Source organism: Staurois parvus, unplaced genomic scaffold (assembly GCF_062004578.1).
Source record: "Staurois parvus isolate SC_StPar_1 unplaced genomic scaffold, SC_StPar_1.0 ptg001031l, whole genome shotgun sequence".
NCBI classification, from domain to species: domain Eukaryota; kingdom Metazoa; phylum Chordata; class Amphibia; order Anura; family Ranidae; genus Staurois; species Staurois parvus.
Genome location: NW_028318827.1, coordinates 200,364 through 222,328, shown reverse-complemented (window position 1 = coordinate 222,328; position 21,965 = coordinate 200,364). Strand labels below are relative to the sequence as shown.

At 58.0% G+C, this 21,965-nt stretch overlaps 1 protein-coding gene across 1 annotated transcript; it reads left to right on the top strand.

The window, feature by feature from the left end:
• Window positions 1–2,731: 2,731 nt before the first annotated feature.
• On the top strand, window positions 2,732–21,355 carry ABCF2 (ATP binding cassette subfamily F member 2). Its single transcript, XM_089657818.1, has 14 exons — window positions 2,732–2,894; window positions 4,256–4,428; window positions 7,697–7,909; window positions 10,411–10,593; window positions 13,086–13,257; window positions 14,128–14,223; window positions 14,302–14,404; window positions 15,512–15,607; window positions 15,680–15,799; window positions 16,425–16,514; window positions 16,993–17,103; window positions 19,556–19,747; window positions 19,837–20,040; window positions 21,290–21,355. Exons 2-14 carry the CDS (start codon window positions 4,290–4,292, stop codon window positions 21,353–21,355), a joined length of 1,785 nt encoding a protein of 594 aa, XP_089513944.1. The 5' UTR covers window positions 2,732–2,894; window positions 4,256–4,289.
• The last annotated feature ends 610 nt before the right edge of the window (window positions 21,356–21,965 follow it).

Genomic DNA, 21,965 nt, shown 5'->3' with positions numbered 1-21,965 from the left:
GGACACGGGGGGGATCAGTGATGAATGGACACGGGGGGATCAGTGATGAATGGACACAGGTGGATCAGTGATGAATGGACACAGGGGGGATCAGTGATGAATAGACACAGGGGGGATCAGTGTTGAATGGACACAGGGGGGATCAGTGATGAATGGACATGGGGGGATCAGTGATGAATGGACACAGGGGGGATCAGTGATGAATGGACATGGGGGGATCAGTGATGAATGGACACAGGGGTGGATCATTGATGAATGGACACAGGGGGAATCAGTGATAAATGGACACAGGGGGAATTATTGATGAATGGACACGGGGTGGATCAGTGTTGAATGGACCACGGGGGGGATCAGTGATGAATGGACACAGGGGGGATCAGTGATGAATGGACACAGGGGGGATCAGTAATGAATGGACATGGGGAGATCAGTGATGAATGGACACAGGGGTGGATCAGTGATGAATGGACACAGGGGGAATCAGTGATGAATGGACACAGAGGGAATTATTGATGAATGGACGCGGGGGGATCAGTGTTGAATGGACATGGGGGGATCAGTGATGAATGGACACGGCTGTAGAAATTATTGATGAATGGACACAGGGGGGATCAGTGATGAATGGACACAGAGGGAATTATTGATGAATGGACACGGGGGGGGGGATTATTGATGAATGGACACGGGGTGGATCAGTGTTGAATGGACACGGGGGGGTCAGTGATGAATAGACACAGGGGGATCAGTGATGAATGGACACAGGGGGATCAGTGATGAATGGACACAGGGGGAATTATTGATGAATGGACACAGGGGGATCAGTGATGAATGGACACAGGGGGAATTATTGATGAATGGACACGGGGTGGGATCAGTGCTGAATGGACACGGGGGGGATCAGTGATGAATGGACACAGGGGGGATCAGTGATGAATGGACACAGGGGGGATCAGTAATGAATGGACATGGGGAGATCAGTGATGAATGGACACAGGGGTGGATCAGTGATGAATAGACACAGAGAGAATTATTGATGAATGGACGCGGGGGGGGATCAGTGTTGAATGGACATGGGGGGAATTATTGATGAATGGACACGGGGGGTAGAAATTATGATGAATGGACACAGGGGGGATCAGTGATGAATGGACACAGGGGAAATTATTGATGAATGGACACGGGGGTAGAAATTATTGATGAATGGACACAGGGGGGATCAGTGATGAATGGACACAGGGGGAATTATTGATGAATGGACAGGGGGGGGGAATTATTGATGAATGGACACGGGGGGGTCAGTGATGAATAGACACAGGGGGGATCAGTGATGAATGGACACAGGGGAATTATTGATGAATGGACGCGGGGGGGGATCAGTGTTGAATGGACATGGGGGGATCAGTGATGAATGGACACGGGGGGTAAAAATTATTGATGAATGGACACAGGGGGATCAGTGATGAATGGACACAGGGGGAATTATTGATGAATGGACACGGGGTGGATCAGTGATGAATGGACACAGGGGGGATCAGTGATGAATGGACACAGGGGGAATTATTGATGAATGGACACGGGGTGGATCAGTGATGAATGGACACAGGGGGATCAGTGATGAATGGACACAGGGGGAATTATTGATGAATGGACAAGGGGTGGATCAGTGTTGAATGGACACGGGGGGGATCAGTGATGAATGGACACAGGGGGGATCAGTGATGAATGGACACAGGGGGGATCAGTGATGAATGGACATGGGGTGGATCAGTGTTGAATGGACACAGGGGGGATCAGTGATGAATGGACACAGGGGGATAAGTGATGAATGGACACAGGGGGGATCAGTAATGAATGGACACAGGAGGGATCAGTGATGAATGGACACAGGGGGGATCAGTAATGAATGGACACAGGAGGGATCAGTGATGAATGGACACAGGGGGGATCAGTGATGAATGGACACAGGGGGATCAGTAATGAATGGACACGGAGGGGAATCAGTGATGAATGGACACGGAGGGGAATCAGTGATGAATGGACACAGGGGGGATCAGTAATGAATGGACACAGGGGGGATCAGTGTTGAATGGACACAGGGGGGATCAGTGATGAATGGACACAGGGGGGATTAGTAATGAATGGACACGGAGGGGAATCAGTGATGAATGGACACGGAGGGGAATCAGTGATGACAATGGCACAGGGGGATCAGTAAGTAGAATGGACACGGAGGGGATCAGTGTTGAATGGACACGGGGAGATCAGATGTGGGGGGGGTGGAGGATGTACAGGGGGGATGTATGGGGGGAGGGGCTGTGTGTGGGGGGGGGTGGAGGATGTACAGGGGGGATGTATGGGGGGAGGGGCTGTGTGTGGGGGGGGGTGGAGGATGTACAGGGGGGATGTATGGGGGAGGGGCTTGTGTGGGGGGGTCAGATGTGGGGGGTGGAGGATGTACAGGGGGATGTATGGGGGGAGGGGCTGTGTGTGTGGGGGGAGGGGCTTTATAGAACTCCTGACTTCTCACATCAGCTCTCCACACACAGGAAGTAGGATGAGCTCCGCCCTTCTTTTCTAGCTCCGGCTCCGCCCTTCTCTTCTAGTTCAGGCTCCGCCCTTCTCTCGCGCATTAAGCCCCGTTGCCGGGATATGAGGTTGAAGTTCCGCCTCCCGCAGTCACCACATTCGCACATGCGCAGTGCGGTTTTTGCGGTCTGTGTTCGCGCTGCATGCTGGGAGATGTGGTGCCGAGTGCCGTCCATCTTGTTGGAGGAAGGGGGCGGGGAACTACATCTCCCAGAGTGCTCCGCGCTCCCCACCGGCATCTGAGTAAGGAGATCTGGGATTGGTCAGTGAGCCGGCGGCACGTGGAGGAGAGTGTGAGACCTGGAGAGGTGAGGACAGCTGGAGAGAGGAGAGGGGAGGCCGGGGACCGGGAGAGGGGAGATCCGGGGGGGAGGAGGAGGAGGTCGGGGAGATGAAGGGGGACCCAGCCTGGGGGATCACATCCGGGATTGGGATCCGTGAACCGAGGATGAGGGGGCACACCGGATGTGGGGGAGGGGATATTCGGGGTACACAGACGGTGAGAAGTCAGATCTGTATAAAGTGACCAGAAGATAACTAATCAGATGGGGGGAGGGGTACACAGGGAGTTTGTGGGAGGGGTTAGGTAAGGGGTGTGTCTAAAGTCTAAGTGGGAGGGATTTTGGCAAGAGGTGTGGTGGGAGGAGATTAGGTGGGGGTGTGGTTATAGGTGTGGTGGGAGCAGGGGCGGACTGACAACTCTTGGGGCCCCCGGGCAATAGGGGATCATGGGGCCCCTGTGTCCTTGACCAAACTCAAAAAACCTATGAAAAAAGGTACCAGGGGCATCTCATGGGGCCCCCTACTGACCCCGGGCCCTCAGGCAGTGCCCAAGTTTCCAAATGGTCCGCCCCTGGGTGGGAGATTAGGTGGTGGTGGGAGGAGATTAGGTGGGGGTGTGGTTATAGCTGTGGTGGGAGGAGATTAGGTGGGGGTGTGGTTATAGCTGTGGTGGGAGGAGATTAGGTGGGGGTGTGGTTATAGCTGTGGTGAGAGGAGATTAGGTGGGGGTGTGGTTATAGCTGTGGTGGGAGGAGATTAGGTAGGGGGTGTGGCTATAGCTGTGGTGGGAGGAGATTAGGTAGGGGGTGTGGCTATAGCTGTGGTGGGAGGAGATTAGGTGGGGGTGTGGTTATAGCTGTGGTGGGAGGAGATTAGGTAGGGGATGTGGTTATAGCTGTGGTGGGAGGAGATTAGGTAGGGGGTGTGGCTATAGCTGTGGTGGGAGGAGATTAGGTAGGGGGTGTGGCTATAGCTGTGGTGGGAGGAGATTAGGTAGGGGGTGTGGCTATAGCTGTGGTGGGAGGAGATTAGGTAGGGGGTGTGGCTATAGCTGTGGTGGGAGGAGATTAGGTGGGGGTGTGGTTATAGCTGTGGTGGGAGGAGATTAGGTAGGGGATGTGGTTATAGCTGTGGTGGGAGGAGATTAGGTAGGGGGTGTGGTTTTAGTTGTGGTGGGAGGAGATTAGGTAGGGGGTGTGGTTATAGCTTTGGTGGAAGGAGATTAGGTAGGGGGTGTGGTTTTAGTTGTGGTGGGAGGAGATTAGGTGAGGGGGTCTGGTTATAGTTGTGGTGGGAGGAGATCAGATAGGGGGAGTGGTTATTGATGTGGTGGGAGGGGCATATTAGTGACCACCCATTGGACCATGACCCTCTGTGCTCTCCTCAGGCTGTCTGGATCCTGTGACCTTTGACCTGCAGACATGCCCTCTGACCTGGCCAAGAAGAAAGCCGCCAAGAAGAAGGAGGCAGCCAAGGCTCGCCAGAGGCCGAAGAAAGACAATGGAGAGCCCACCTCTGAGGAGCTGGAGCCACAACCAGCCAATGGCACAGCAGCTGCAGGTGAGTCACCCAGAGATCATCTGACCATCCCCCAACTGACCGTACACCAGAGACCTCATTGTCCACCCAGGGATCACCAATCACCTGACCATCCCCCAACTGACCTTACAGCAGAGTCCTCATTGTCCACCCAGAGATCACCAATCACCTGACCATCCCCCAACTGACTGTACACCAGAGACCTCATTGTCCACCCAGGGATCACCAATCACCTGACCATCCCCCAACTGACCTTACAGCAGAGTCCTCATTGTCCACCCAGAGATCACCTGACCATCCCCCAACTGATCATACAGCAGAGTCCTCATTGTCCACCCAGGGATCACCAATCACCTGACCATCCCCCAACTGACCGTACACCAGAGACCTCATTGTCCACCCAGGGATCACCAATCACCTGACCATCCCCCAACTGACTGTACACCAGAGACCTCATTGTCCACCCAGGGATCACCAATCACCTGACCATCCCCCAACTGACCTTACAGCAGAGTCCTCATTGTCCACCCAGAGATCACCAATCACCTGACCATCCCCCAACTGACTGTACACCAGAGACCTCATTGTCCACCCAGGGATCACCAATCACCTGACCATCCCCCAACTGACCTTACAGCAGAGTCCTCATTGTCCACCCAGAGATCACCTGACCATCCCCCAACTGATCATACAGCAGAGTCCTCATTGTCCACCCAGGGATCACCAATCACCTGACCATCCCCCAACTGACCATACAGCAGAGACCTCATTGTCCACCCAGAGATCACCTGACCATCCCCCAACTGATCATACAGCAGAGTCCTCATTGTCCACCCAGGGATCACCAATCACCTGACCATCCCCCAACTGACTGTACACCAGAGACCTCATTGTCCACCCAGAGATCACCTGACCATCCCCCAACTGACCATACAGCAGAGACCTCATTGTCCACCCAGGGATCACCAATTACCTGACCATCCCCCAACTGACCATACAGCAGAGTCCTCATTGTCCACCCAGAGATCACCTGACCATCCCCCAGCTGACCATACAGCAGAGTCCTCATTGTCCACCCAGAGATCACCAATCACCTGACCGTCTCCTACCCAGTGCATTGATCTGGGATTTGTCTTCTGGCTCCACTCTCTGCCCCGTATCGGGGTGATTGGTTCTTTCTGGGTCCTCTTGGTGTTCCTTCTCTAGTGGTTCATCCACTATGAATCCTTCCAGACATGGAGGAGGTGATGTACTAACCCTGGAGGGCTCAGAATCTGGTGCACTTCTATAAAGAAACCAATCAGCTTCCAGGTTCTATTGCCAAATCCTAACTGAACAAGCTGAAGGTAGAAGCTGATTGGCTCCCATGCTCAGCTGCAGCAGATTCTGAGTAAATCTCCCCCGAAATGTGTCGTGTCCTATAAGAAGGACGTGTTTGTGGTGCGAGCCGTGTTCGGCTCACCGCCTCCTCGGCATGATAGTGAGATGCATCTCCAGGAGTCCAAGAAACCCGCCTGTCCTGTATGTCCGGGGAGGTGTACTTCAGTAAGTTTCCTTTCACAAGACGCAGCACCAGAGACACAGACCTCAGAATCGGGACATAAAACACACAGCGGGGGGCGCCATCCAAGTGCAGCATAAAAACAAAATGGCAGTTAGGCTGGAGCTCACAACGTGCTGCACAAGGAGGCCTCTTCTCCAGGGTTCCCCGGAGGTCCTGAATTCTTGTCCTCTTTCTTCCTTTACAGACGTTCTTCATGGGAGTTGTAGTTTGTACAATGATGCTGCACTTAGTTGGCGCCCTCCACTCTGCGTGTTTTTAGGGTTTGAATCCTATTTAGCAGACTGCAGATCATGGACTGGAAGGTATGCAGGGAATGGAAGAGGGGGAGGGGTCTCTCCAGGAATGTCTATAGCAGGGGTGTCAAACTGGCGGCCCTCCAGCTGTTGTGAAACTACAAGTCCCATCATGCCTCTGCCTTTGGGAGTCACGCTTGGAACTGTCAATCTTGCAATGCCTCATGGGACTTGTAGTTTGGCAGCAGCTGGAGGACCGCCAGTTTGACACCCGTGCCCTACAGGGACAGGGCTCTATGGCAGCCTACTTGGCAGAGGTCCGCTATGGCGGCCTACTTGGCAGAGGTCCGCTATGGCGGCCTACTTGGCAGAGGTCCGCTATGGCGGCCTACTTGGCAGAGGTCCGCTATGGCGGCCTACTTGGCAGAGGTCCGCTATGGCGGCCTACTTGGCAGAGGTCCGCTATGGCGGCCTACTTGGCAGAGGTCCGCTGTGGCGGCCTACTTGGCAGAGGTCCGCTGTGGCGGCCTACTTGGCAGAGGTCCGCTGTGGCGGCCTACTTGGCAGAGGTCCGGTGTGGCGGCCTACTTGGCAGAGGTCCGGTGTGGCGGCCTACTTGGCAGAGGTCCGGTGTGGCGGCCTACTTGGCAGAGGTCCGGTGTGGCGGCCTACTTGGCAGAGGTCCGGTGTGGCGGCCTACTTGGCAGAGGTCCGCTATGGCGGCCTACTTGGCAGAGGTCCGGTATGGCGGCCTACTTGGCAGAGGTCCGGTATGGCGGCCTACTTGGCAGAGGTCCGGTATGGCGGCCTACTTGGCAGAGGTCCGGTATGGCGGCCTACTTGGCAGAGGTCCGGGATGGCGGCCTACTTGGCAGAGGTCCGGGATGGCGGCCTACTTGGCAGAGGTCCGGGATGGCGGCCTACTTGGCAGAGGTCCGGGATGGCGGCCTACTTGGCAGAGGTCCGGTCTGGCGGCCTACTTGGCAGAGGTCCGGTCTGGCGGCCTACTTGGCAGAGGTCCGGTCTGGCGGCCTACTTGGCAGAGGTCCGGTCTGGCGGCCTACTTGGCAGAGGTCCGGTCTGGCGGCCTACTTGGCAGAGGTCCGGTCTGGCGGCCTACTTGGCAGAGGTCCGCTCTGGCGGCCTACTTGGCAGAGGTCCGCTCTGGCGGCCTACTTGGCAGAGGTCCGCTCTGGCGGCCTACTTGGCAGAGGTCCGCTCTGGCGGCCTACTTGGCAGAGGTCCGCTCTGGCGGCCTACTTGGCAGAGGTCCGCTCTGGCGGCCTACTTGGCAGAGGTCCGCTCTGGCGGCCTACTTGGCAGAGGTCCTGGAGATCTGGTGTAGCAGCCTGGCTATATATGAAAATCAGGGAAAAGGTATTCCACCCAAAGCTGATGGGTGACCAGGTGAGGGTGGTTCTCATGTGATGACATTCCCTGTATGTAGCCTTCAGGACCCGTACTGAGGTGACACTCGTTTCTCTCTCTGTAGATGTGGACGAGGTGACTCAGCAGATGGAGGAGTTTGAACTCCGTAAGGCCGCCGCCCGGGCAGTGACTGGTGTGTTGGCGTCACATCCGAACAGTACCGACGTTCACGTCATCAATCTGTCTCTTACATTCCATGGCCAGGAATTACTGAGTGACACCACTCTAGAACTGAACTCCGGCCGCCGCTACGGTCTCATCGGACTGAATGGGACAGGTAAGGTGACCATCATTGGGAGATATATGGGGGAGGGGGGGACGGTCACACACTCCATGCATTGTACTCAGAGGGTGGGGGCCCAGACTTTCCTCCGCTTAGTGATGATTGGTTTAGAACCGCAGTGGGACGGTCCCTATGGTGACCACATGCCGGTCATTGTCCCTCTGAGTCCCCAGCCTTGTGGCGGCCATGGAGAGAATTGGTATACTGCTCTGGTTTGTGCCTACTGAGTCCCGGCGCTGTCACATCTGTAGGCAGATGCATTCACTCTGCAGAGCCACCATTAGGAAGCCGCCTGTAGACAACTCCAAATTTTAGATTTCCCGTCGCCTCCTCTCCCAATAACAGGGGTCACCGGTACCAATCGTGAACCTCCCCAACGGGGACACCAACAGTGGGTGCCAAGCCCCGCCGCTCTGTCCAGATCTCAAATCTTGGCTTTGGTACGCTCTAAGGGCTTGTTCTCATACATGTGTGCTGAGGAAATGCAGCTCAATGGTGGGAAGGACTCCCGAGGATTGGACTGTCCCATGGGGACCAATCAGACTTTGGCTTATTGTCCAAAAAATAAAATGTGAGATCTTATTGGTCAGTATGGACAATCCCTCGGATTCCTGTGTTAGTAATTGGCCTCCAGACTATGGATGACCCCTTCACGGTGAAACCCGGTCCTACATTGATGGTGACTCCAGGTTTTCCTCTCCTCTCTTCTTCTTCCTTCTCCTTTGTCTTCTCCTCTGCCCCCTTCTTCTTCCTCCGCCCCCTTCTTCCTCCGCCCCCTTCTTCCTCCGCCCCCTTCTTCCTCCGCCCCCTTCTTCCTCCGCCCCCTTCTTCCTCCTCCGTTTTCTTCTTCCTTCTCCTTTGTCGCCGCCTCCTTCTCCTTCCACCTTCTTCTTCCTTCTCCTTTGTCTCCTCCTTCTTCCTTCTCCTTTGTCTCCTCCTTCTTCCTTCTCCTTTGTCTCCTCCTTCTTCCTTCTCCTTTGTCTCCTCCTTCTTCCTTCTCCTTTGTCTCCTCCTTCTTCTTCCTCCTTCTTCTTCCTCCTTCGTCTTCCTCCTTCTTCTTCCTCCTTCTTCTTTCTTTTTCCTTCTCTTTTGTCGCCGCCTCCTTCTTTCTTCCTCATTCTTCTTCCTCCTTCCTCCTTCTTCTTCCTCCTTCCTCCTTCTCCTTCTTCTTCCTCCTTCTTCCTTCTCCTTTGTCGCCTTCTTCTTCTTCCTCCTCCGTTTTCTTCTTCCTTCTCCGTTTTCTTCTTCCTTCTCCTTTGTCTCCTCCTTCTTCCTTCTCCTTTGTCTCCTCCTTCTTCCTTCTCCTTTGTCTCCTCCTTCTTCCTTCTCCTTTGTCTCCTCCTTCTTCTTCCTTCTCCTTTGTCTCCTCCTTCGTCTTCCTTCTCCTTTGTCTCCTCCTTCTTCTTCCTTCTCCTTTGTCTCCTCCTTCGTCTTCCTTCTCCTTTGTTTCCTCCTTCGTCTTCCTTCTCCTTTTTGTCTCCTTCTCTTTCTTCTTCTTCTTCCTTCTCCTTTGTCTCCTCCTTCTTCCTTCTCCTTTGTCTCCTCCTTCTTCTTCCTCCTTCTTCTTCCTCCTTTCTTCTTCCTCCTTCTTCTTCCTCCTTCTTCTTCCTCCTTCTTCTTCCTCCTTCTTCTTCCTCCTTCTTTCTTCCTCCTTCTTTCTTCCTCCTTCTTCTTCCTCCTTCTTTCTTCCTCCTACTTCTTCCTCCTTCCTCCTTCTTCTTCCTCCTTCTTTCTTCCTCCTTCCTCCTTCTTCTTCCTCCTTCCTCCTTCTTCTTCCTCCTTCCTCCTTCTTCTTCCTCCTTCCTCCTTCTTCTTCCTCCTTCCTCCTTCTTCTTCCTCCTTCTTCCTTCTCCTTTGTCGCCTTCTTCTTCTTCCTCCTCCGTTTTCTTCTTCCTCCTCCGTTTTCTTCTTCCTCCTCCGTTTTCTTCTTCCTTCTCCTTTGTCGCCGCCTCCTACTTCTTCCGCCTTCTTCTTCCTTCTCCTTTGTCTCCTCCTTCTTCCTTCTCCTTTGTCTCCTCCTTCTTCCTTCTCCTTTGTCTCCTCCTTCTTCTTCCTTCTCCTTTGTCTCCTCCTTCGTCTTCCTTCTCCTTTGTCTCCTCCTTCTTCCTTCTCCTTTGTCTCCTCCTTCGTCTTCCTTCTCCTTTGTCTCCTCCTTCTTCCTTCTCCTTTTGTCTCCTCCTTCGTCTTCCTTCTCCTTTTGTCTCCTCCTTCGTCTTCCTTCTCCTTTTGTCTCCTCCTTCGTCTTCCTTCTCCTTTTGTCTCCTTCTCCTTCCTTCTCCTTTTGTCTCCTCCTTCTCCTTCCTTCTCCTTTTGTCTCCTCCTTCTCTTTCTTCTTCTTCTTCCTTCTCCTTTTGTCTCCTCCTTCTCTTTCTTCTTCTTCTTCCTTCTCCTTTTGTCTCCTCCTTCTCTTTCTTCTTCTTCTTCCTTCTCCTTTTGTCTTCTCCTCTTCTTCTTCCTTCTTCCTTCCTCTTTTCTTCCTCCTCCCTCCTCTTCAGGGAAGTCAATGCTGCTGTCAGCCATTGGTGGACGAGAGGTGCCGATACCAGAGCATATCGACATCTATCACCTGACACGGGAGATGCCACCCAGTGAGAAGAGCGCTCTGCAGTGTGTGATGGAGGTGGACTCTGAAAGAACCATGCTGGAGAAGGAGGCAGAACGCCTAGCACATGAAGATGGTGAGACATTAGGGGCTTGGTGTGTGAAGATGGTGGGATGTCGGGGGCCTGGCGTGTGAAGATGGTGAAATGGTAGGGGGCCTGGCGTGTGAAGATGGTGGGATGTCGGGGGCCTGGCGTGTTGAGATGGTGGGATGTCGGGGGCCTAGCGTGTTGAGATGGTGGGGGTGTCGGGGGCCTGGCGTGTTGAGATGGTGGGGGTGTCGGGGGCCTGGCGTGTTGAGATGGTGGGGGTGTCGGGGGCCTGGCGTGTTGAGATGGTGGGATGTCGGGGCCTGGCGTGTGAAGATGGTGAAATGGTGGGAGGCCTGGCGTGTGAAGATGATGGGATGTCGAGGGCCTGGCGTGTTGAGATGGTGGGATGTCGGGGGCCTGGCGTGTTGAGATGGTGGGGTGTCGGGGGGCCTGGCGTGTGAAGATGATGGGATGTCGAGGGCCTGGCGTGTTGAGATGGTGGGATGTCGGGGGCCTGGCGTGTGAAGATGATGGGATGTCGAGGGCCTGGCGTGTTGAGATGGTGGGATGTCGGGGCCTGGCGTGTTGAGATGGTGGGGTGTCGGGGGGCCTGGCTTGTTGAGATGGTGGGGGTGTCGGGGGCCTGGCGTGTTGAGATGGTGGGGGTGTCGGGGGCCTGGCGTGTTGAGATGGTGGGGGTGTCGGGGGCCTGGCGTGTTGAGATGGTGGGGGTGTCGGGGGCCTGGCGTGTTGAGATGGTGGGATGTCGGGGCCTGGCGTGTGGAGATGGTGGGATGTCGGGGGCCTGGCGTGTGGAGATGGTGGGGGTGTCGGGGGCCTGGCGTGTTGAGATGGTGGGGTGTCGGGGGCCTGGCGTGTTGAGATGGTGGGGTGTCGGGGGCCTGGCGTGTTGAGATGGTGGGGTGTCGGGGGCCTGGCGTGTTGAGATGGTGGGGTGTCGGGGGCCTGGCGTGTTGAGATGGTGGGGTGTCGGGGGCCTGGCGTGTTGAGATGGTGGGGTGTCGGGGGGCCTGGCGTGTTGAGATGGTGGGGGTGTCGGGGGCCTGGCGTGTTGAGATGGTGGGGGTGTCGGGGGCCTGGCGTGTTGAGATGGTGGGGGTGTCGGGGGCCTGGCGTGTTGAGATGGTGGGGGTGTCGGGGGCCTGGCGTGTTGAGATGGTGGGGGTGTCGGGGGCCTGGCGTGTGGAGATGGTGGGGTGTCGGGGGCCTGGCGTGTTGAGATGGTGGGGTGTCGGGGGCCTGGCGTGTGGAGATGGTGGGGGTGTCGGGGGCCTGGCGTGTGGAGATGGTGGGGGTGTCGGGGGCCTGGCGTGTGGAGATGGTGGGGGTGTCGGGGGCCTGGCGTGTTGAGATGGTGGGGTGTCGGGGGCCTGGCGTGTGGAGATGGTGGGGTGTCGGGGGCCTGGCGTGTTGAGATGGTGGGGTGTCGGGGGCCTGGCGTGTTGAGATGGTGGGGTGTCGGGGGCCTGGCGTGTTGAGATGGTGGGGGTGTCGGGGGCCTGGCGTGTTGAGATGGTGGGGGTGTCGGGGGCCTGGCGTATTGAGATGGTGGGGGTGTCGGGGGCCTGGCGTGTGAAGATGATGGGATGTCGGGGGCCTGGCGTGTTGAGATGGTGGGGTGTCGGGGGCCTGGCGTGTTGAGATGGTGGGGGTGTCGGGGGCCTGGCGTGTTGAGATGGTGGGGTGTCGGGGGCCTGGCGTGTTTGAGATGGTGGGATGTCGGGGGCCTGGCGTGTGGAGATGGTGGGATGTCGGGGGCCTGGCGTGTGGAGATGGTGGGATGTCGGGGGCCTGGCGTGTGGAGATGGTGGGGGTGTCGGGGGCCTGGCGTGTTGAGATGGTGGGATGTCGGGGGCCTGGCGTGTTGAGATGGTGGGGTGTCGGGGGCCTGGCGTGTTGAGATGGTGGGGGTGTCGGGGGCCTGGCGTGTTGAGATGGTGGGATGTCGGGGGCCTGGCGTGTTGAGATGGTGGGATGTCGGGGGGCCTGGCGTGTTGAGATGGTGGGATGTCGGGGGCCTGGCGTGTTGAGATGGTGGGGGTGTCGGGGGCCTGGCGTGTTGAGATGGTGGGATGTCGGGGGCCTGGCGTGTTGAGATGGTGGGGGTGTCGGGGGCCTGGCGTGTTGAGATGGTGGGATGTCGGGGGCCTGGCGTGTTGAGATGGTGGGGTGTCGGGGGGCCTGGCGTGTTGAGATGGTGGGGGTGTCGGGGGCCTGGCGTGTTGAGATGGTGGGATGTCGGGGGCCTGGCGTGTTGAGATGGTGGGATGTCGGGGCCTGGCGTGTTGAGATGGTGGGGGTGTCGGGGGCCTGGCGTGTTGAGATGGTGGGGGTGTCGGGGGCCTGGCGTGTTGAGATGGTGGGATGTCGGGGGCCTGGCGTGTTGAGATGGTGGGGTCTATGTACATGGTCATGTTTGATGGTGGAACCTCTCCAGATCCTCCTGACTGTCCTGTTGGTCTGTAGAAGCTCCACCTTCTTCTGTGTTCATCCCTCCCCTCCCCCCATGTTTGTAGCGGAGTGTGAGAAGCTGCTGGAGATCTACGAGCGGTTGGAGGAGTTGGATGCTGCCAAAGCCGAGGTTCGAGCGTCGCGCATTCTGCATGGTTTGGGCTTCTCCCCGGCCATGCAGAGGAAGAAGCTGAAGGATTTCAGTGGCGGTTGGAGGATGCGAGTTGCTCTGGCCAGGTATTGAGCCAATCTGGTGTCATGGTGGTGGGGATTGGTCTGTGGGTCTATGGTGGGGGTGGGTCTGTGGGTCTATGGCGGGGGTCGGTCTGGGGAACTATGGTGGGGGTGGATCTATGGTGGGGGTGGATCTATGGTGGGGGTCAGTCTATGGGTCGTTCTGTGGGTTGGTCTGGAGAACTATGGTGAGCAGTCAGTCTATGGGTCGGTCTATGTTGGGGGTCAATCTGTGGGTCGTTCTGTTGGTCTCTGGTGGGGGTTGCTCTGTGGGGGTCTGTCTGGGGAACTATGGTGGGGGTGGATCTATGGTGGGAGTCGGTCTGAGGAGCTATGGTGGGTCTATGGGTCGTTCTGTTGGTCTATGGTGGGGGTCGGTCTGTGGGTCTCTGGTGGGGGTCTGTCTGGGGAACTATGGTGGGGGTGGATCTATGGTGGGAGTCTGTCTGGGGAGCTATGGTGGGTCTATGGGTCACTCTGTGGGTCTCTGGTGGGGGTCGGCGTGTGGGTCTCTGGTGGGGGTCAGTCTGGGGAGCTATGGTGGGTCTCTGGTGGGTGTCGGCCTGTGGGTCTCTGGTGGGTGTCGGCCTGTGGGTCTCTGGTGGGTGTCGGCCTGTGGGTCTCTGGTGGGTGTCGGCCTGTGGGTCTCTGGTGGGGGTCGGCGTGTGGGTCTCTGGTGCGGGTCTGTCTGGGGAACTATGGTGGGGGTGGATCTATGGTGGGAGTCAGTCTGGGGAGCTATGGTAGGTCTATGGGTCGGTCTGGGATCTATGGCGGGGGTGGGTCTGTGGGTCGGTCTGGGGATCTATGGTGGGGGTGGATCTATGGCGGGGGTCGGTCTGGGGGTCTATGAACACTTGTCTTTGTCTGCAGGGCTTTGTTCATCCGGCCATTCATGTTACTTCTGGACGAGCCGACCAATCACCTGGATCTGGAGGCGTGTGTGTGGCTGGAGGAGGAGCTGAAGTGGTGAGTCCCCGCCCCCGCAGAGCTCCATACACGGCATGACGTCGCGATGATGACACGTTTCTCTTCTCTGACTTTCAGCTTCCGGAGGATTCTGGTTCTCGTTTCCCATTCACAGGATTTCCTGAACGGAGTTTGTACAAATATCATCCACCTGCACAACCGCAAACTGAAATACTACACCGTGAGTACCGGGGGGGGGGGGCCGTGTGAGTACTGGGGGGGGGGGGGCCGTGTGAGTACTGGGGGGGGGCCGTGTGAGTACCGAGGGGGGGGGGCGGTGTGAGTACCGAGGGGGGGGGGGGGGCGGTGTGAGTACTGGGGGGGGGCCGTGTGAGTACCGAGGGGGGGGGGGCCGTGTGAGTACCGAGGGGGGGGGGGCCGTGTGAGTACCGAGGGGGGGGGGGGGGCCGTGTGAGTACCGAGGGGGGGGGGCCGTGTGAATACCGAGGGGGGGGGGCCGTGTGAGTACCGAGGGGGGGGGGGGGGGCCGTGTGAGTACCGAGGGGGGGGGGGGCCGTGTGAGTACCGAGGGGGGGGGGGGGCCGTGTGAGTACCGAGGGGGGGGGGGGCCGTGTGAGTACCGAGGGGGGGGGGGGCCGTGTGAGTACCGAGGGGGGGGGGGCCGTGTGAATACCGAGGGGGCCGTGTGAGTATCGAGGGGGGGGGGGCCGTGTGAGTATCGAGGGGGGGGGGGGGGGGGCCGTGTGAGTATCGAGGGGGGGGGGGCCGTGTGAGTACCGAGGGGGGGGGCCGTGTGAGTACCGAGGGGGGGGGGGCCGTGTGAGTACCGAGGGGGGGGGGGGCCGTGTGAGTACCGAGGGGGGGGGGGCCGTGTGAGTAGTGGGGGGGGGCCGTGTGAGTAGTGGGGGGGGGGCCGTGTGAGTAGTGGGGGGGGGGCCGTGTGAGTACCGAGAGGGGGGGGCCGTGTGAGTACCGAGGGGGGGGGGGGCCGTGTGAGTACCGAGGGGGGGGGGGGCCGTGTGAGTACCGAGGGGGGGGGGCCGTGTGAGTAGTGGGGGGGGGGGCCCGTGTGAGTACCGGGGGGGGGGACCCGTGTGAGTACCGGGGGGGTGGGGGCAGTGAGAGTACTGTGGGGGGGGATATCATGTGCAGGCATGGAGGGGGGGAGAGAGAGGAGGGGAGGTGGAGGAGGGATGGAGAGAGAGTTTGGCATTGGGGGGGAGGGGATGGGGAATCGCGGGCATTGGGGGGGAGAGGATGGGGAATCGCGGGCATTGGGGGTGGGGTGATCATACGAGTCTGACTCCTCCCCCTCCCGCCCATCCAGGGTAACTATGACCAGTATGTGAAGACCCGGCTGGAGTTGGAGGAGAATCAGATGAAGAGATTTAATTGGGAGCAGGATCAGATCGCACATATGAAGGTGAGTGGGTGTGTCCATGGGGTGGGGGCGGGGCTTGTTATGCGCAGTTCTCACCTTTTGGCTCCTCCCCAGAATTACATCGCACGGTTCGGTCACGGCAGCGCCAAGTTGGCCCGTCAGGCTCAGAGCAAAGAGAAGACCCTGCAGAAGATGATGTCATCGGGGCTGACGGAGCGCGTGATCACTGATAAGGTGGGGGAGGGGGCGGTCACTGATAAGGTGGGGGAGGGGGCGGTCACTGATAAGGTGGGGGAGGGGCGGTCACTGATGGGGGAGGGGCGGTCACTGATGGGGGAGGGGGCGGTCACTGATAAGGTGGGGGAGGGGGCGGTCACTGATGGGGGAGGGGGCGGTCACTGATAAGGTGGGGGAGGGGGCGGTCACTGATAAGGTGGGGGAGGGGGCGGTCACTGATGGGGGAGGGGGCGGTCACTGATAAGGTGGGGGAGGGGGCGGTCACTGATAAGGTGGGGGAGGGGGCGGTCACTGATAAGGTGGGGGAGGGGGCGGTCACTGATGGGGGAGGGGGCGGTCACTGATAAGGTGGGGGAGGGGGCGGTCACTGATAAGGTGGGGGAGGGGGCGGTCACTGATGGGGGAGGGGGCGGTCACTGATAAGGTGGGGAGGGGGTGGTCACTGATAAGGTGGGGGAGGGGGCGGTCACTGATGGGGGAGGGGCGGTCACTGATAAGGTGGGGGAGGGGGCGGTCACTGATGGGGGAGGGGGCGGTCACTGATGGGGGAGGGGGCGGTCCCTGGTAAGGAGGGGCGGTGCCTGTGTTCGGAGGAGTGACCTCTCGGTGTTCCATGTTTCAGACTCTGTCCTTCTTCTTCCCCTCCTGCGGGAAGATTCCCCCTCCAGTCATCATGGTGCAGAATGTCAGCTTCCGCTACACACAGGACGGGGTGAGTACAGGGGAGCCTCATCACTACTGCTGTCCCGCTCTCTGCCTCTTGGTGGCGCTCTCTCTCTCGGCGCTCTCTTTCTCTCTCACACTCGGTGGCGCTCTCTTTCTCTCTCACACTCGGTGGCGCTCTCTTTCTCTCTCACACTCGGTGGCGCTCTCTTTCTCTCTCACACTCGGTGGCGCTCTTTCTCTCTCACACTCGGTGGCGCTCTCTTTCTCTCTCACACTCGGTGGCGCTCTCTTTCTCTCTCACACTCGGTGGCGCTCTCTTTCTCTCTCACACTCGGTGGCGCTCTCTTTCTCTCTCACACTCGGTGGCGCTCTCTTTCTCTCTCACACTCGGTGGCGCTCTCTTTCTCTCTCACACTCGGTGGCACTCTCTTTCTCTCTCACACTCGGTGGCGCTCTCTTTCTCTCTCACACTCGGTGGCGCTCTCTTTCTCTCTCACACTCGATCCATTCTTGTCTTTCCTCAGCCTCTCATCTACAAGAACATAGAGTTTGGAATAGACCTGGACACCCGTGTGGCCCTTGTAGGACCGAATGGAGCCGGAAAGTCTACTCTGCTTAAACTGCTGACAGGAGAGGTGAGTGCGTCCTCGTATCGCCCCGAGCGCGCCCTCGTATCGTCACGCCCTCGTATCGTCACGCCCTCGTATCGTCACGCCCTCGTATCGCCCCGAGCACGCCCTCGTATCGTCACGCCCTCGTATCGTCACGCCCTCGTATCGTCATGCCCTCGTATCGCCCCGAGCACGCCCTCGTATCGTCATGCCCTCGTATCGTCGTCCCCAGCACTTGCTCATCGTCCCGAGCTCGCCCCCGTATCGGCGCACCCTCGTATCATCGTCCCTGGCGCGCCCTCATATCGTCGTCCCCAGCGCTTCCTCATCGTCCCGAGCTCGCCTTCATATCGGCGCGCCCTTGTATCGTCGTCCCCGGCACTTCCTCGTTGTCCCGTGTGTGCCCTCGTATCGTCGTTCCCGGCACTTCCTCATTGTCCCCAGTGCGCCCTCGTATCGTCGTCCCCAGCGCTTCATCGTCCCGAGTGCGCCCTCGTATCGTCGTCCCCAGCGCTTCATCGTCCCGAGTGCGCCCTCGTATCGTCGTCCCCGGAGCTTCCTCATCGTCCCGAGCTCGCCCTCGCATCGGCGCCCTCGTATCGTCGTCCCCGGCACTTCCTCGTCGTCCCGAGTGCGCCCTTGTATCGTCGTCCCCGGAGCTTCCTCATCGTCCCGAGTGCGCCCTCGTATCGTCGTCCCCAGCACTTCCTCATGGTCCCGAGCGCGCCCTCATATCGTGCGTTTAATGAAATCATAGTGGTAAGGGAGATTCAGACGCTTCCTTTTCCAGGGTAGCAATGTTTTCTTGGTTTAACTGCCTGAGGTGGCGCCCTTGCCTGCATGCTCCGGGGTTGGAATACAAGCAGCCGGCTCAGTGTGCTGCCATGTCCCACTGTAGTCACCGTAGTAAATTGGTGGCGTGTGGACACATTTTGGGGACGTTTTACAAAGAATCCTTGGGATGGAGGGCCTTGGGATGATGGAGGTCTTCGGGACGGAGATCCTGGTGATGGTGGTCTTCGGAATTGAGATCCTGGGGATGGTGGTCTTCGGGATGGTGGCCTTTGTGATGGAGATCCTGGGGGTGGTTGTCTTCGAAATGGTGGTCTTCGGGATGGTGGCCTTCGGGATGGAGATCCTGGGGATGGTGGCCTTTGGGAAGGAGATCCTGGGGATGGTGGCCTTTGGGATGGAGATCCTGGGGATGGTGGCCTTTGGGATGGAGATCCTGGGGATGGTGGCCTTTGGGATGGAGATCCTGGGGATGGTGGCCTTTGGGATGGAGATCCTGGGGATGGTGGCCTTTGGGATGGAGATCCTGGGGTTGGTGGCCTTTGGGATGGAGATCCTGGGGATGGTGGCCTTTGGGATGGAGATCCTGGGGATGGTGGCCTTTGGGAAGGAGATCCTGGGGATGGTGGCCTTTGGGATGGAGATCCTGGGGATGGTGGCCTTTGGGAAGGAGATCCTGGGGATGGTGGCCTTTGGGATGGAGATCCTGGGGATGGTGGCCTTTGGGATGGAGATCCTGGGGATGGTGGCCTTTGGGATGGAGATCCTGGGGGTGGTGGCCTTTGGGATGGTGGCCTTCGGGATGGAGATCCTGGGGTTGGTGGCCTTTGGGAAGGAGATCCTGGGGATGGTGGCCTTTGGGAAGGAGATCCTGGGGATGGTGGCCTTTGGGAAGGAGATCCTGGGGATGGTGGCCTTTGGGAAGGAGATCCTGGGATGGTGGCCTTTGGGAAGGAGATCCTGGGATGGTGGCCTTTGGGAAGGAGATCCTGGGGATGGTGGCCTTTGGGAAGGAGATCCTGGGATGGTGGCCTTTGGGAAGGAGATCCTGGGATGGTGGCCTTTGGGAAGGAGATCCTGGGGATGGTGGCCTTTGAGAAGGAGATCCTGGGGATGGTGGCCTTTGGGAAGGAGATCCTGGGGATGGTGGCCTTTGGGAAGGAGATCCTGGGGATGGTGGCCTTTGGGAAGGAGATCCTGGGGATGGTGGCCTTTGGGATGGAGATCCTGGGGATGGTGGCCTTTGGGATGGAGATCCTGGGGATGGTGGCCTTTGGGATGGAGATTCTTGGGATGGTGGCCTTTGGGAAGGAGATCCTGGGGATGGTGGCCTTTGGGATGGAGATCCTGGGGATGGTGGCCTTTGGGATGGAGATCCTGGGGATGGTGGCCTTTGGGATGGAGATCCTGGGGTTGGTGGCCTTTGGGATGGAGATCCTGGGGTTGGTGGCCTTTGGGATGGAGATCCTGGGGATGGTGGCCTTTGGGATGGAGATCCTGGGGTTGGTGGCCTTTGGGATGGAGATCCTGGGGATGGTGGCCTTTGGGATGGAGATCCTGGGGATGGTGGCCTTCGGGATGGAGGTCCTCTGTGAGGGATTGACCAGATAGAAATGCCCTCACAGTTCCTTAGTGTCCGCCCACAGAGGCCATGCGGTAATCCCACCCTTTCCTGTCTCTCCAGTTGCTGCCCTCTGATGGAATGATCCGGAAACATTCTCATGTGAAGATTGGGCGGTATCACCAGCACCTCACTGAACAGTTGGACCTGGACCTCTCCCCTCTGGAGTACATGATGAAGTGTTACCCCGAAATAAAGGAGAAGGAGGAAATGAGGAAGATCATTGGGCGATATGGACTGACGGGGAAGCAGCAGGTGAGCCTGGTGATCCCTCTGTAGACGCCCTTTGGCACCATAGACTCCGCCCCCCCATCTATAGGTAACCCTCATTCCCATCTGTCTAGGTGAGTCCAATCCGGAACCTTTCCGATGGGCAGAAGTGCCGCGTGTGCTTCGCTTGGCTGGCTTGGCAGAACCCACACATGCTCTTCCTGGACGAGCCGACCAATCACCTGGACATTGAGACCATCGACGCGCTGGCTGACGCCATCAATGAGTTTGAGGGAGGAATGATGCTGGTCAGCCATGACTTCAGGCTCATTCAGCAGGTGAGAGGACCCTGACCAGCATGCATTGTTCTTCTCCCCTCTTCTAACCCTCGGGGTTCTGGTTGGGTACAGGTGGGAGGAGTCTGACCAGCATGCATTGTGTTGTTCTTCTCCCCTCTTCTAACCCTCGGTGTTCTGGTTGGGTGCAGGAGGGAGGACCCTGACCAGCATGCATTGTTCTTCTCCCCTCTTCTAACCCTCGGGGTTCTGGTTGGGTGCAGGTGGGAGGACCCTGACCAGCATGCATTGTGCTCTTCTCCCCTCTTCTAACCCTCGGTGTTCTGGTTTTCTCCAGGTGGGAGGATCCTGACCAGCATGCATTGTGGTGTTCTCCCCTCCTCTAACCCCCGGTGCTCTGGTTGTCTCCACGTTGGAGGATCCTTCCCAGTATGCGTTGTGGTGTTCTCCCCTCTTCTAACCTTCGGTGCTCTGGTTGTCTCCAGGTGGGAGGAGTCTGACCGGCGTGTATTGTGTTGTTCTCCCCTCCTCTAACCCCCGATGCTCTGGTTGTCTCCAGGTGGGAGGAGTCTCACCGGCGTGTATTGTGTTGTTCTCCCCTCCTCTAACCCCCGATGCTCTGGTTGTCTCCAAGTGGGAGGAGTCTGACCGGCGTGTTTTGTGTTGTTCTCCCCTCCTCTAACCCCCGGTGCTCTGGTGGTCTCCAGGTGGGAGGAGTCTCACTGGCGTGTATTGTGGTGTTCTCCCCTCCTCTAACCCCGGTGCTCTGGTTGTCTCCAGGTGGGAGGAGTCTCACTGGCGTGTATTGTGGTGTTCTCCCCTCCTCTAACCCTGGTGCTCTGGTTGTCTCCAGGTGGGAGGAGTCTGACCGGCGTGTTTTGTGTTGTTCTCCCCTCCTCTAACCCCGGTGCTCTGGTTGTCTCCAGGTGGGAGGAGTCTGACCGGCGTGTTTTGTGTTGTTCTCCCCTCCTCTAACCCCGGTGCTCTGCTTGTCTCCAGGTGGGAGGGGTCTGACCGGCGTGTTTTGTGTTGTTCTCCCCTCCTCTAACCCCGGTGCTCTGGTTGTCTCCAGGTGGGAGGAGTCTGACCGGCGTGTTTTGTGGTGTTCTCCCCTCCTCTAACCCCGGTGCTCTGCTTGTCTCCAGGTGGGAGGAGTCTGACCGGCGTGTTTTGTGTTGTTCTCCCCTCCTCTAACCCCGGTGCTCTGCTTGTCTCCAGGTGGGAGGAGTCTGACCGGCGTGTTTTGTGTTGTTCTCCCCTCCTCTAACCCCGGTGCTCTGCTTGTCTCCAGGTGGCTCAGGAGATCTGGGTGAAGTCCCGGCTGAGCGAGGACGAGCCGCAACGAAAGGGCAACTGAAGGAGTGCAGATGGTTCCCGACGTTCCCTCCAACAGAAACCTCCGTAGTCATCAGCTTGAAGAAGCCCCCATTGCTGTGGATGGCCACCCCTCCGTGTCACCGGCTCAGGACATTGGTGACGGGGCCCACAGGGCAGCGAGTAGTCGGGCTTCTCAGGACAGGACGTGGCTAGTGGTGGGCCCAGGGGGTGGAGCATCACTGACCCCCTTCTGCGCTCTCCTCATCTGACCCGATTTTCATGGTTTCTTTGGGGGGTTTTTTTTTTGTTTTTTTTCTTTTTGTTTTTTTTTTAAGCAAATTATTTATCTGTAACTGAAAAGATAATAAAGAGAGAAACTCTGTTCTGTAAGTTCATTGGTTGGCGGACTGTTTGGAGGCGGGGCCACACTCTTCCCGTCGATGTTCATAGATGAGGCCTTCCAATTCGTTGGATTTCACCAGAGACTGCCTGGGTATAACTTCACATTCAGGGTACCGCGCCTAAAACCTCGATGGTGTTGGCCCCACCCATAAGGGGGATGGACACCAAAGGAGAGAGATACCTGAGTAATGCTTATTGGACCCTTTGATTCCAGCCAGAGGCTCCTCCCACCCGAACAGAAAACATTT

What these genes read in the sequence shown, in the direction of transcription:
- ABCF2 (XM_089657818.1), top strand. Translation starts at nt 4,290, where the DNA reads ATGCCCTCTGACCTGGCCAAGAAGAAAGCCGCCAAGAAGAAGGAGGCA. An exon ending in ATGCGAGTTGCTCTGGCCAG is followed by an intron (nt 13,258 to 14,127) that starts GTATTGAGCCAA and finishes CTTTGTCTGCAG; the next exon opens with GGCTTTGTTCATCCGGCCAT. An exon ending in GCAAACTGAAATACTACACC is followed by an intron (nt 14,405 to 15,511) that starts GTGAGTACCGGG and finishes CCGCCCATCCAG; the next exon opens with GGTAACTATGACCAGTATGT.